This window comes from Oryzias melastigma, linkage group LG1 (assembly GCF_002922805.2).
Source record: "Oryzias melastigma strain HK-1 linkage group LG1, ASM292280v2, whole genome shotgun sequence".
In the NCBI taxonomy this organism is placed as follows: domain Eukaryota; kingdom Metazoa; phylum Chordata; class Actinopteri; order Beloniformes; family Adrianichthyidae; genus Oryzias; species Oryzias melastigma.
The window spans coordinates 27472294-27486745 of record NC_050512.1 but is presented as its reverse complement, the minus strand read 5'-3'; the positions used below and the strand labels follow the sequence as shown (position 1 = coordinate 27486745).

Below are 14452 nucleotides of genomic sequence, written 5' to 3'. Positions count from 1 at the left end.
GAGAACTTGGCTTTGAATCTTGAATTGAATGTATTACGGACTAAAAATGGCAGAAAAACAATCAAAACAAGCCTTGACTTAAAAAAAATGAAGCCTTGCCAAGTCAAATCTCTGCAGTTGCTCATGTATGTTCCCAGGAAGAACGTGAAGCTTCCTTCTCCGGGTCCACGGCCTCAACAAGAAGCAACCCTCAGACATTAGGATGGAGCAGAAAAGCTGCTATTTCATGTCGAAAGCAGTTTTTCAGACCCAGCAGGAGAATTAGTGTTGGTCCTCAAATCCCATATTAGTTGGTTCCCTTCCCATTCACCCATTCCCTGTATCCTCCTCTCCTCCTCGCTCACTTTCATCTCTTCCTCCCATTAGTAGGTGTTGATTGATCAACAGAGACCAAGCCAGCAGGGTTCATCTCACGCTGTGCTTCGGTCTGCAAAGGCCAACCGACTAGTTGCCTAGCTGATATTGCACCGTGTGTATGTGTGCTGGTGTGTGTGGTGTTAGAGGATGATACAGAAAAAAAGTGAAAGACAGCAAGAGGTGGAATATCGACTTCTCCTGCTGTGTTAAAAGAGAAGCCAGAGAGGCTTTCTCACATGGTTCCCTAAATATATGTGTGTGTGCCAGAGAGGAGGTCTGGCTGTGACCTTGATCTCCAAAATCCCCTCAACTTTCTTGCAAATGTAGAATTCTTTAACAGAGTTTACATTGCAGTTAAAGACCCACTTCAATGGAAATGGTGCTTTTAACATGTTCTGCGGCAGTTTTCTCATGAGTAAGAAAATTAGGCCTAAGGCGGATTTCCACTAGTTCGTTTGTGGTGCGTCTCTGTTGCGTTGACACAAAAAATTGACTTTATTGTAAGCATGCCTAGGATAGCACAAGAGTTACAAAAGTGTGTACTCGCTGCTCCGCAGCATCCTAATACATCCACGACTAGATCCGTGTACCTCTTCCTCTCCTGGTCTGAACTGGCGTCTGCTGGATACCTCTGATATTGGTCGCCATTTTTTATTGCTCCAGTAATATTAGGTTGGGGCTACAGAAACTATGTTCTAGAAAACAACACAAGTTTCTTGATTTTGGCTAAAAACACAATCACCATACCTAAAAGACCACTGGGAACGCTTTGAAAATAGATTAAAATATGATTGGAGTGCGACTTTAAAATCTCAATTTGACTCTTTTAACATTTCCATCAGAGGTGATCCTGCGTATCGATGCATAGAAGTCATAATCCAGCTGAATTTATCCATCTTTTTCCCGAATACACAATAAATGTCAATAAGCTCATTTGTTTTAGATAAGTGTGCTGTAAGCCGACACATACTTGGCAGCAAATCCAACAGACATGGCAATAAAAATAAATCAAACAGTCCCTGCTTCATTTATTTTATAAGGAAAGCCTTGAGAAATTTCTTTACTGGATGGAAGAGTCGGGGCAGCTGCCCGGACTTATCGATCGATGGTCCGTGGCAAATGACTCAAATGTTATTTTATTTGCTTTATTAAACATAATCCCTCATGATTTTCTTAATACTTAAAGGTCTGGCTTTTTAGAGGAAACAATTTAACTTGTGACAGTCAAACATGAACTGAAATCAACCGGAAATTTATGTTACATAAACGATTCCTCTTGATGTTTTCTCAATATTTATATATATATAAAGCATTTTTGTTGAAAGACATGAACTTGATTGTGACGTACGGTGCTTCCTCTGGAACATTTGATCTTCCTACCTTGTAATAAAGTCAAGCTTATTGGACATAAATACACCTCAGGGGTAATTGTATCACTTGACCTGCTTGTTAGTTTACCTTGTATGATTAGACACTGTATTATGCATACCATTTATGTATCACTGGCTTAAAAGATCCTGCTGGAGGTGCTGTGATTCATCATTAAGTTGACCAGTCCTCCCCTGCAGGCATTCAAGCAGCCGCGGCGGTAAGTGAGTTGACATTTGCAGCAGCATGCTAAACTACAGACTTGTTCAAATCACAGATGAACATTCAAGACATTTAAAAAAAGAGGGAGTTGGAGTTAATGTTTAGCGTTCGTACCTTTTATTTTTTTTTACATTTTTAAACCATCTGAAATGTATTGAGGCATGTTCATAGGAATATGCACGGCTGTCCTTGACTGACTCCGAAGAACAGACTTTTCTCGCATCTTTCTGAAAGATTCCCAGCAAAGGATCTGCAGGATTTCTGAAGTCACTTTGTGATTTTTCTTGGACAGCAGCTGATTTTCTGCAGTTTTTAAACCTTTTGAAAGAAGGCATAGTTTTAGTTCTGTTTGTAAAAAAGATATTATATAACACAAGTAAACTAATCAACTTTAGGTATGCCAAGGTCAGGCGTTTCATGAAACATTTATGGAATTGGAAGAAAAAGAAAAACTACACCGCGTTGGCTGTGGATTATTCAACGTGAACAATAAAAGGCATCTTTTGATGTTAAAACTTTTTTTTTAACAAAAATTGTATTCCACCCTCAGTTTTCTGTTCACACAGCACCAGTTACAACCATTGACTGTATAGGGTAAATTTACAGGAGCGTGTGTTGCGCAGAACAGAGGGGATCCTTCTTCTTCTGTTTGGTGTTTACTAGAGCTTGTCCCTCACCTATAACTGGTAGAGGCTCGGTGCACAAAATCAATCTTCCTCCATTCTTTTTCTTTGACTATTCCAATATATGAATGACTTAAAATTCTGTCCGAACTAAAAAAGGGAAAACATTAATGTCTCATGTTTACAGCGGTTGATACTTTGGTGTTGGCTATCGAGACGTCACTAACAACTCAATTTTTGCGATTTAGCCATCAAAAACTAGGTTGGTTGAACTCCCAGCACCCAGTCAACGAATGCCCATTTTGTACATACAGCCCGAGACCGGACTTCCAAAAATTGTCTATTGATGCGTGAACGCGAGAGTTCCCCATACTTAGGGGAAGTATTTGCACTTGGGTTCTGTCTTCTATGCTTATCTACTTCTCCTCTCCACTGCAGTTTAGTTCTCCATGCCTTTGATTCATGTGTTTGGTGCAGTGTGATTCATGTGTTGTTCTTCTTCCCCACTCCCCTTTGAGGGAGCGGGAGAGATTTCAAACTCCGGGTGGCTTTTCTGTGCTCCTGTCCTTGGTAGTGGACCTCGCCTCTGGCTCGTCAGACACCCGCAGCTGTCCCCCAGCTTCATCTGGATGAAGTCCATCTGCTACACTATTCAAACTTGTATTTGTAGTTAGGTAAGCTAATTCTTCAGTCCTGTCTGTCATGAGAGAGGATTCCTCCTTCAAGTGGACCTCCCTGAGGTTCCTTCTTTTTTTTTCCAGAATCTATTTTTTTAGGAGTTTTTCCTTACCGAGAAGGAGGGTCTAAGGGCAGGGATGCTCAGTTTGGCTTAGTATGTGTAGTTTAGCAAGCAGCTATTATTTACATTTTGAGATTAATTTTATGTTTTTGGACAATTACTAGTGTGAAGCCCATTGAGACAATTATGCTTTATAATTGGGCTATATAAATAAAATTGAAATGAACTGAAAATTGAATCAAAAATGAAAATTCAGGTTTACGTTCTACATGGAAGTAGACTCTTAAACGCCAGCTGGTGTATATGTACCTTAAGAGAACTGGACTGAGCGAAGGTGACGGCTTACTTCCGGGTCCAATGAACTGAAATCAATTCAGTCGTCATTTTTTTCAAGATATGTACGCCTCTATTTGAAACCAGATGAGAGTAGTAAGCAGTGATTGGTCCAAGTCATTTTTTATGGCAACTACTGTCACCAATCACGAGTGAGCTTGTTAGAAGTCCACACCCCTACCACTTCTGTGATTCTGTCAACCAATCGTTTCGAATGTTTGACATGAGACCACCTACTTTAATTGAGGCGTCTGATTGGCCAGTTTATGACTTGAATAACTTCCAATACAAAAAATATCGTGAAAAATTTAGAATTAGCAAGAACATATTAAAAAATAAAGGCATCAGAGTAAGAATGGTCATTCAGACAAATAGAATCTATCCAATATTTTGGCTTCTTGGCCATTTGGACTGATAAGGGGGAGGGATCACTGAGTCCAGTTCTCTCTATACAGTCGAGGGTTGCAATACATTAAAAAAGTCAGAATGTTAGGCAAAAACATAAGCCAAAAAACAGTTTCTTCTTTGTCATCTGTTTTGTACTGACCGCTTTGTACGTCCAGGATGTGATGTTTGTCCAGCGTCCATCCTCCCATGTTGGACGCGTCCATCTCGTAGCCTTGTAAGATGGCCGTCCTCTTCTCCCACAGGATGAGGTCAAGGCAGGACTCGTATTCAAACCCCACAGACACTGTGAGACACACAGAGTAGGGATGACTGTCCTGCACCTTTGACTTTGGTAAAAACTGAGTTTGGCAGACTACATGGAAACACAGCGAATTTTCCTCTTGAAGCGTGCTGAGACTCCAGCTGCTGGTCAACGGAGAGCTTTCCTTCTCTGTTGTGGACTCCGCTGAGAGCCGTTTCTGATTTCACACCACAGAAATGCTGTTCAATTATCCCGGAGCAAACTCATAAACCTCACTTTGCCGTTCCTGTTCTTTCTAGAGTCAAAACTGCCTACTTGTGCAGAACTTGTTTTACCATTTAATTAGTTGTGTCACAGAGTGCATGCTGGAATCCTCACAGTTTGTTTGAGTTAACCTAATTCAGTCGAAGCTCTGTGTCCCAAATTAGCAGCGTATGCTACGCCATGCAAATGCACAAGTGTTTTATCACCATTTTAATATGCCTACTTACTCTTGTGTGATTAATTTTTTAAAATATTTTATATATAAAGTTGCTGGTTTTACTTTGTGCATTTCTTTGATATCCCCTTTTTACCTCTGATGTATTTCAGATTTTTCTGACAGAAATTTAAATTTTAACTGATGTTTTGTGCTGAAAAACAAGCGGTGGCACCGGATTGTTGAGACATGTAGGAAGAATCTTTGGGCAATCGCAGACTAACTGAGCACAGCTGCCCGCCTCGGTAAGCTGGAATGAAGATAAAGAAAACTGTGGATGAATCTGGGTTCAGTCCCACTCTACTGGTTCAGTTTAGATGCCAGGGGTTAGTGGCTGCAAAATCCTGCTGCAAAACTCTACGCCAATCCAGAAGTCATTATGTTGGCATCTACCGCCATGTTCTTCTGCTGAACAAATGGAACAAAGTGTAAAGCAGTGCAGTCTTTGATAAAACTAAGCTTACTAAATTAAACCAACATAACTATATATGTTTTTTCTTTATTGCTGAGATACCAGCGGGCTTACTTTCAGTGTCTATAGGAACTTACAGAGGCAAATTTATGAATTATTTTTTAATCCATTCCTTTTTAGTAAACTGGATAAATTAAATAAACATAATTAACCAGAAAGATAAAGAGAACTTCAGGTAGTTTGTAATATTTTCATCTGTCAAAAAGTAAAAAAAAAAACAAACACAACTCCAGCTGATGAAAAAAAAACAGTTTTAATAACATTTTAGAGGGCCAGTTTTAGCAATAAACAATAAATTCATGTATTTTTTATGTGCAAGTAACTCGATACTGTTGTACTTTCTTTTTTAACAGTTTTTCCTCTATCAACTCGTCCTGAATGTGTCACACGTGGGAAATTTGCTGCATCTGAATGACGGCCGCTCCGCTTTCAGCGGTACTTCCATCTCTCTGTGACCCAGTTTGGCCACTTGCTGTCCTGCATTCATTCAGTTCAATTATTTATTTATTTAATTTTCACATTACACAACAATAAATTACACAATATTCTAGTCTTTAGTGAAAGGGAAAGGGTGCAGAGAGAAGAAAACGTTTTATCTCTGCTCCATCTAGTAAACCAACCAAACCATTTTAACTTAATATATCTCTTTGTAATGCAAAATAAATAAATTAAATGCTTGGGAAAAGCTGACAAACAATTTCTTTATTCACTATTTTTTAAAGCAATAATTAAATTGGGCTCTCATATTGATTTCTTAAGATTTTGTCACAATCTGATAACCTGTACTGAAACACCTTTTTCCTTAATTTTTGTTCATAATTTGTACGTTTTAAAAATCTCATGTCCTTTTAGGTTATACTAAATCAGTCTTTTTTTAATTAGCATTATTCAGAGAAGGGAAAAAATAAAAATAGATAATATATTTGTTATTGTTTTAATACAAATAAGGAAAATATAGTTCAGGAGAAAAACGATCAGATTGTCCTCCAGGTTGGGTTTGGACTCCAACCGGTGATTATCAACACATCATGGATCAAATTTAATTTGTTGACGTGACGCAAATTCTTTACTGAAGTTTAGATATTTGATCCTGTACAAAATGTTGTCAGAATTTTCACCACACTCGTCAAACCACACCGCAGGACTTCTGATTGCATCTGTGCATCAACTCAACACATGTCAGTTCTACATTAATGCATAAAAACAGGAAGTGTTGGTTTTAACTGTTTATTCTGCTGCTTAAAAAAGTGCTGGAGGCTTTTACATTGAAAGGACGAGAGGCAGAGTGTCCTCCACAGTTCCACAAACCCAATCTGGATTCAACTGGATTGGATTTATAGCAAAAGTGTCACCGAGATTTGTTTGTTCATTACGCCCAAATTTCTCCGTAACACCAGATTTAACCGTCTCCCCATCCAGTGTGTTTTAGAACTGGGCTTCTGAGAACACACTGAATTATTTTGTGTCAAACTGATGCAATTTAACAGTGTATCTTTTATTTCCACCTGTGTCAACATTTGTGTGGCGCTTTCATTCATAAGGGGATTATGGGGGATCAGCCTCCATCTCCATAAATACAGAACTGCAATGTGTGCTTTTCACTTATGCACAGACACAGCCTGGCTGCAGGTGGGTTAGGATAGAGTCGCTCTGTTCCTGGAGGACTAAAAGCACATCCACTGGGGGGTTTTATAGCAATATTTGTAATGACATTACAGTATAACTGCTAACACAAAGTGCTGTTATCCCGACGTCTTCTAAACGCCTTTGATCCCACTGTTAATGTGCCTTATCTCACCCTGCAGACACTCAGCTTTACTTCCACGCAAAAAAGCAAAAGTTGGAAAGGAATGCTGTGAAGTTAAAGAGCGTTAAGAGTATTATTTGCACAGTCCTGCAGCAGCCTTCTGCAGGGTTCCTGACATGCCGCATCTTGATCAGGAACGCTTTCTTATCACCATTGTCTCCAGCTATAATGTTGAAGGGAAATCCAGCAATCCAAACTCCTCAGGTCACAGCGCCAGCAACTTTTCTGTCCCCATTATTTCAAAGCTCATTAAATGTTAAATCCTTGGGGGGGAAGCTGGGTTTTTATTGCATTTCTGGTATGTGCTAAAGGACAAAAGCTGATATTCTCACCTGCAGAACTTGTCTGTGAGGCTTTTTCTTCTTGAAACAAAAACACAGCAGTCTACACATTCCTTCATTTTTACATTGTACCTCCAAAAGTACGGAGATCAACCACCGTTTAACAGCAAGGGTTTGTTGAGTCTTGAGAAGGTCAGAATAATTTAGAAAGAGTGGAAACACAATAAGACTCAGAGATGAATGGTTGGATTTGAATATCTTTAAAGACAAAATCCAATGAAGGTGGTGTTTTTAACATGTTCTTGTGGCATTTTTCTGCTGATGAAGGACATATACATAGACAATGAAGATTAAATGTTGAATGTATATATTTTATAAATCTAACAGGCTTTTTAGCTTTTTATTTTTAATCTCGTTAACCTGCATGTGAAGGCTGCTGCACAAATCAAGATTATGCCCGCATAAATCGGGGTGATACTAATTTCTCTCCATAGAACTTGGACTTTACAGCCAACATCAGGTCAACTGCTGCATAAATACAGAGTGAAAGCTCACCAACTGCCTCAGAAAGTCCAAAGACGCGTTGGCCGTAGGCGTCCGTCTTGTCCCAGATAAACGTGTAGGACAGATTTGGTTGAGCTGGAAACCATTTCTGGAAGAGGCGACCCACCACCGCCACCATCAGGTGAACCTGGATCAACAAGGACAAAGGTTACAGCTCAGGAGTTCACTGACGGGCTAAATGGAGTTCGTTCTGATGACGTACCTTCATCAGATTGAAAGGAATTGAGGACTGAGTCATGGAGACTTTGAGGACTGGTTTGTACCCTGCAGCTCTGGAGCTCAGGTAGACGAGGTTCAGGTCGCTGCCCGGGATTGAAGTTTCCTCCTGTAAAACCTGCAGAAACAAAAGCAGCAAAGTAAGATCGGAGCTCTGCAGCATCTGCCCTCCTTCACAGGCAGGCGAAGCAATGTTTTCACAGCATTAATTGGCTAGAAAGTGAAGCTGTTAGAAGTGCATAAAACATTATTTTAATCAGCATGAGCTTAAAACTTTTGGTTCACAAAAAGAAACGAGTGTTGCTTAAAAAGGGGGACTCAAGTTTATCTGAGCAGTTGTTTTTGGTTTTAAGAAATCTGCAATTTTGTAAAGTAAAATTGAGGTGATGCAGACTTTCAGACTTAAAATGGATCTGCATCTCTTTTTAATCAGACGAATCTTGATTTGAAAGAATAATAAAGTAGCTAAACTGAGTCATTAATAGTGGTTTTGTTTTTGGGTTATAGCTATGAGGACATTTAATGGAAACGTTTTTAGGTGGGAGAGAATCCAGATATTGACAACTACATAGTTACTGGTGTGTTTGGTAGATGTGATTTATTAAATGTTTTTGCTAAAAAGGAACAAAAACTGAAACATTTAGCGATAGATTCTCAAAGTTATTAATTTTTATATTGAAAAAGAGCAGCTTTACTTAAATAAACTCAGAAAGGTCACAATTATATGATATTTGCAAACTGTGTCATCAAGAGAAAACTAGAGACAGATGTGGCAGAAACAGGATCACTCTAATAAATTTGACTAAAACCCAAATATGTGAACATAAGTGTCAAAACAAACAAAATTTAAAGCTGTGTCGTATGACCCGGGGGCACAGCCCTCACTGTCCCACCCAATCCCCTTTGCCCCCAAAGTCAGAGCTGCACGCAACCAGTTCTGTCTTTTCTCTTGGTTTTCTCCATAGCAACCATTTTATTTTTTATTTATCTGGAGGAGACAAACAGATCTATTTTATTTGTAGAAGAATCTGCAAAAGTTAGCTTTTGCATTTCCTCGGCAACGGAGGCTTTTTGTCAGCCACATTCCTAATATATTCATATGTCATAATGTCTCGTTCAGCTTGAACCGATGATTTATGTTTTACACTTTCACGGTATCCAAGTAATAAAATGTGCGAGCAACAGGGAAAAGTCATTTTAGCAAGATCTCCAAACTAATGTCGTTCAAAATCTGCAAACTTTAAAACCAACATTTTTTCAATGAGTTACTTTTCAGTGATGCTAGAAGTGTTTTTCTTTTTTTTATTCAAGATGGCAGCCTTTTTCTGAGGTCAAAGGTTAAGAAAACATTGGTTGTAGATTTAACCCGGTGTGAAATCTGACAAAGATTGACAGAATTAGTTTTCATATTGTGCATAAATGTGAAAATTGAAAAAAAAAATATGCATTTTGCAACAAAATAGCCACCAAGTTGTTGTTCCTGTGGCCATTCCATAATAATTCTAACATTTATTTTGGAAACAAGTGCTTTGGTTTAATTTGTGGATTTTGGGGGATAAAATAAAAAAAAGAGCCATATACGATATTTTGCCCTCGTTAATTTTTTAGATGGTTTCTCCCGCTGTGATGTCATCATTTTTTGGGAGGGCTATTCACTATGTAAATCTTTTTTACCAGGTGTGTGAATTTCAGTGAGTCCTGTTTCCATTGCGATATTGAACATTTTGCTCAAAGGTGCAGTAAGAAAGAAGAATTGAGAAAACAATCTGGTTTGTGCAGTCTAGAACACATAAAAAACCTTAAAAGCTTAAAGACAAATGACAAAATACCTGATTTATAGTAACTAAAATAATATTTTTTCATTTAATTAGGATGATTAGGAAAAACCTGAGCTGATTAGAACTAACCTTGAGCACAAAACCGCACAACAAAACAGTTTTTTCCTATCATGAAAATGTGGTTTTGGAGGAGTCAAATGCAGACGACGAAAGACAAACAAAAAAGTTTATAAACTCATTTAAACTGAAGCAAAATTCATAAAACTAATAACAGAAAAGATGATCAGAAGACTGGACGTGGAGAAGATGACAGCGTGGACAAATGGGGATAATTAAGGCAACGAGAAGTGGCTGAACTGATGGAAAACTGAGACCTGGTGTGATCATCACAACGGGAACAGAAAGCCAGAAAACTAAACATGAACACCAAATTACATGAGTAAAACAAGAGAACAGAAAAAAAACATCATTTAGTATTCCTACACCACACCGATGTACCAGAACACGGAAAACAAAGAAATCCCTGATAAAAACAGGCCTTTTGTTTTTGTTAAAAATGTACCAGGGTGTACAGTAACACGCTGCCTTCATTGTGATTAGTCAACCAGGCATGGTAGCCTCAGAAATGATGTCAGCAGTTCAATATTTACGAGCGAAACGCACAACAGCAGAGCCCACTGCAGGGCTAGTTTTTGTTTAGTTTGGCCAAAGTCTCAGTCTAAACAGTCTAATCTAGCAGCGAACAGAAAGAGACGGAGAACAGACGGAGAAAGGAAAACAAAAGTTGTGGATTTTTTAATTAACAAGCCAGTGTTGTACTGAAATCTGATCCCTTGCAAACCTGCACCTTGCATTTTTTACCAAGTGATTATGAGGAAAAACTAGACATTTTTACATCATTTTATAATATTTTCTCTATTATGTCACTAGTTTGTGTTTCAGATAATTAAAATTAATATATCTGGAGTGGACATGGAGTCAGATACGATTTTGGAGGCTTATTTAGACGCTTTTTTGGAGTAATGTTAATGTCAAAGTGAAGGTAATATAAGCCTCAAGATTTAGCATGTGTCAAAATCAAGGCAACACTTTACATATACAGCCAGGGAGCAGAGTTAAAGTAGACATTAGTGCAGGGATGTGTGACTTGAGCCTTCAGGAACACATGTGGGACTCTTTCTTTGAAGAAAAATAGCACATTTTTTATTTTAATAAGTAATATATAGTTAAGATGCACCAGAGAATAAGATAGACAAGCGAAATTCAAGGATTGTGCTCTGAAAAATTAGCTTGATTAGCTGTTAATTAGCTATTTAGATTTTTGAATTTATGGCTCCACAAACTGTCTAATCAACTGTATATATTTTATCACCACTTACTCCACATTTGTTGTGTTACAGGATGTTTTTGTTATAAGCAAAAAACTATTATATATATTAAACTATTTTCTCTTTAAGTTTCTGTTTTATTTATGCTAGAAAACAACTAAAAAAACATATTTTCAAATCAAATGAAGTTTGCAGACACATGCATTATAAGCTTGCTGAGATCACGAAGTTGAATAAAAGTTTTACAGAAATAGGGACACATGGTTTTTTTGTAATACAATTTAATTTCACTGGAATTGCTTTTTTCAAACTGTCTGTTAATGTTCAAAATCACAACATTCTTAGAAATGACCCACAAGCTCTCAAGGTTTTCTTTTACTGTGTAAGATTTAAGACATGAATAAAACTGTACTTGTCTATACCAGTCTGCATTGTATTGAAAAATGGCGTTAACAAAGGGAATAATACACTTAATGTCTAGGCTGAAGACAAACTTGATTGATTTCTTTTTTAAGTGTTTTTATTTTAGAGTTAGGAAGGAAGCATTTATTTTGATAAGACTGGTAGAAACTGCTGCCGTCTGAGAGGACGGTAAAAGATGGTAATTGAGTCTGGCTGCTATAAAACAAGTGGCCTTTCTTCAGGTTTATTGTGCGACAACTTGACTTGTTTCTCTTAAAAGCAGATTTTATGTGGATTTTATGAGAAACACCACGAACAGGTCCACTTTGACTCAGATCCCAAACACAGACGCAGAAGAGTGTTTACTTTTATACTTATAAAGGTTTTTTTTATTTTTTGCGCAGTTTGAACTTAAATGTGATTTAAATTTATATATATATTAATTGCTAAAATAAAAGCTAAACTCTAAATTAGCCTAAAAAATCCCATTAGATAACAAATTAGCCAAAAACGTTAGCATGTTGCTAATATATTTGGTAAACTCTAATTTTTTAAAATTATTATAAAAGACAAAAAGATAGTATGAATATACTTAAACGTTCGTTGTTTTGACATTTGAAGACTTTCTTATTCATATCCATGGGGGATATTTTGCTCAATATGTAAAAAAAATTTAAATAAAAAAAATACAAGCAGTAATGTCCTGAACAAGCTGAATGAAGGCTACAAAGCATTCACACATTTCTTTATAAATGCCATCCATCATGAAAAAAAGAACAAGAACATGTTAAAAACAGCAGAAATATGATTTTCATTGGAGTGGGTCTTTAACTCAAACAGATTTTCTACAGACCTCAGTTATAGGACACTTCTTTCTAAAGAAGTGAGACAGTACAATTGAATGTTGGCATCTCCTTTACAGTGAAGCCCTCAGGCATCCGTCCTTGTTTCAGCCCCCAGAGAGCTTCTGTGTTCTTGTTTAAATGTGTTTTTTGTATCCCACACTTTGAACAGTCCTGCATTAACTTTTTCGGCTCTTATTTTAAAGCAAAAATATCTAACGTTTGAACACGTAACAATTCCACGCTAAACGACACAAGTCTTTATGATAAACAGAGATGATAACAGTGAAAAGTAGAATGGTTTTACAGACCGTAACTCAATTTGACAACGGCGATGAACACATTTGACGAAGACATGCTCAAAGAAGACATTAAAAGCATAGAAAAAGGCAGTTTTGATAAGAAAAATAAAAGTCTCTTGGGATTAAATCGCTGGACTGTTCTAGTGCTTTTCAGCTGCACAACTGCCTTTTCATTAGCTGGGCATTTAGCGTTCATTACATATCCATTACATTCCCTTTAAGGCTGCCCTTTTCACTGCCCTTCCCTCTAATGGACTCGGCTCTGCAAAAGCAACGAAGCTGCTTTCGTTTCGCTTGCCTTTCATCTGAACCCGAATGGTCACGCACACACACTTTCCACACACGCCCTCCTTTAACGCACAAATCCCTTTCTTGCGCACACTTGGCAAATAAAAAAAAAACAATTACGGAGCATAAAGAAACACACCTGGAATTTGTCATCTGCTTTATTTCCTTTGAGGACGAGTTAACACAATGTGACAACAACAAAAAAAAAAACAAATTGTGTCAACACACCTCTGCTTTTTGCTGTATTTCCTTCAAACTGTTTGTCTCGCACCCACACACCCTCTGAGCTCCATCCAGCCTTTCCTTCTCACATATTCAGCACAACACAAAGATAGAACGGTGCCATGTAAATGCAATTACATCATTTCTCCATGGTGAGCTCGTAGTTTGTTGAGGGAAAAACATCGATGCGTTCACAGGCAGTTAGAACTGTTCATAAGGTGTGGTTTTACATTCTTTTTTTCTTCAAAAACACCCACATACGATGACCAAACTGGAAACTCTCAGACTCTTGGCTTGAAATTGGAGACAAAAATCTTCTAACACCCACTGGAAATTATTCACTTACTGTCAGCAATCTATAGCAAGCCCTCACTCTGGCTGAGCGCCCTTCAAATAGCCTATGGTTAAGATCCCCACACTCCTCAAGCAACTTTCTGTAGAGCACAACAAGGGATACAGCCGTTTCCAAGTCTAAAAATACACTCCAACTGTTCTTTGAAACCCTACAGCAACTTCACATTAATGTAAAGATGTTCTGGTGCTTCAGGAAAGAAAAAAAACCACACACTGATCCTCTTAAATCATACAGTCAAGTATTAGAAATGCTTCATGCTGATTCTCTCCCCGGCCAAAAACCAGCCCCTGTTCAAAAGCTGGTTCCAGGAGCTCTAATGAGCTTTTAAACTCAAGCACACAGTAACTCTCTTGTTTAACCTTCCCCACTAATCTTTTTTTTATTCCCAAAACCAGATTGTGGTCCAATATACATTTCATCAGAACCTTCTGCAGGTGTGGGGCTGCGTAAAGGAAGTGGTTCCCATGTTGGCGAGATGCAGACCCTGCCTCAGTTTGTGAAATGGCGTGAGCCAAATCAAAATGTATTCAATACAGTCTGCAAGTCACAGAATCTCAGTTCTAGAACTCATTCTGTTAAATTCAGCATCCATCCATCTTCTCGCTGAATCCTGTTGAGGGTTGCTTGAACCAACCCAGGAGCTATCGAGCAAAAGCCAGGAATACCCAGAACAAGTGGCCACACCTAGGGGCAATTTATAGTCACCAGTTAAACTGGGAAGCATGTTTTAGGACTTTTGCAGTAGGTTTGGGCACCGAAATTTGGTTCTCAGGCTGCAGCCAGCCTCCCGCACTTCAGCGGGGCTCGCTCCCTCCACGCGCCGGCA

At 38.3% G+C, this 14452-nt stretch overlaps 1 protein-coding gene across 4 annotated transcripts in view; it reads right to left on the bottom strand.

Annotated features, from left to right (window-relative positions):
• Positions 1–14452, bottom strand: part of LOC112157392 (teneurin-3) — an 800843-nt gene that overhangs the window by 45915 nt on the left and 740476 nt on the right. For all 4 annotated transcript variants that reach the window (XM_036213709.1, XM_024290091.2, XM_036213711.1 and 1 more), the window contains 3 exons: positions 8096–8227; positions 7885–8020; positions 4190–4333 (listed from right to left, as the gene is read on the bottom strand). In XM_036213709.1, coding sequence (XP_036069602.1) covers positions 4190–4333; positions 7885–8020; positions 8096–8227 — 412 coding nt within the window. The remainder of the gene's footprint in view (positions 1–4189; positions 4334–7884; positions 8021–8095; positions 8228–14452) is intronic.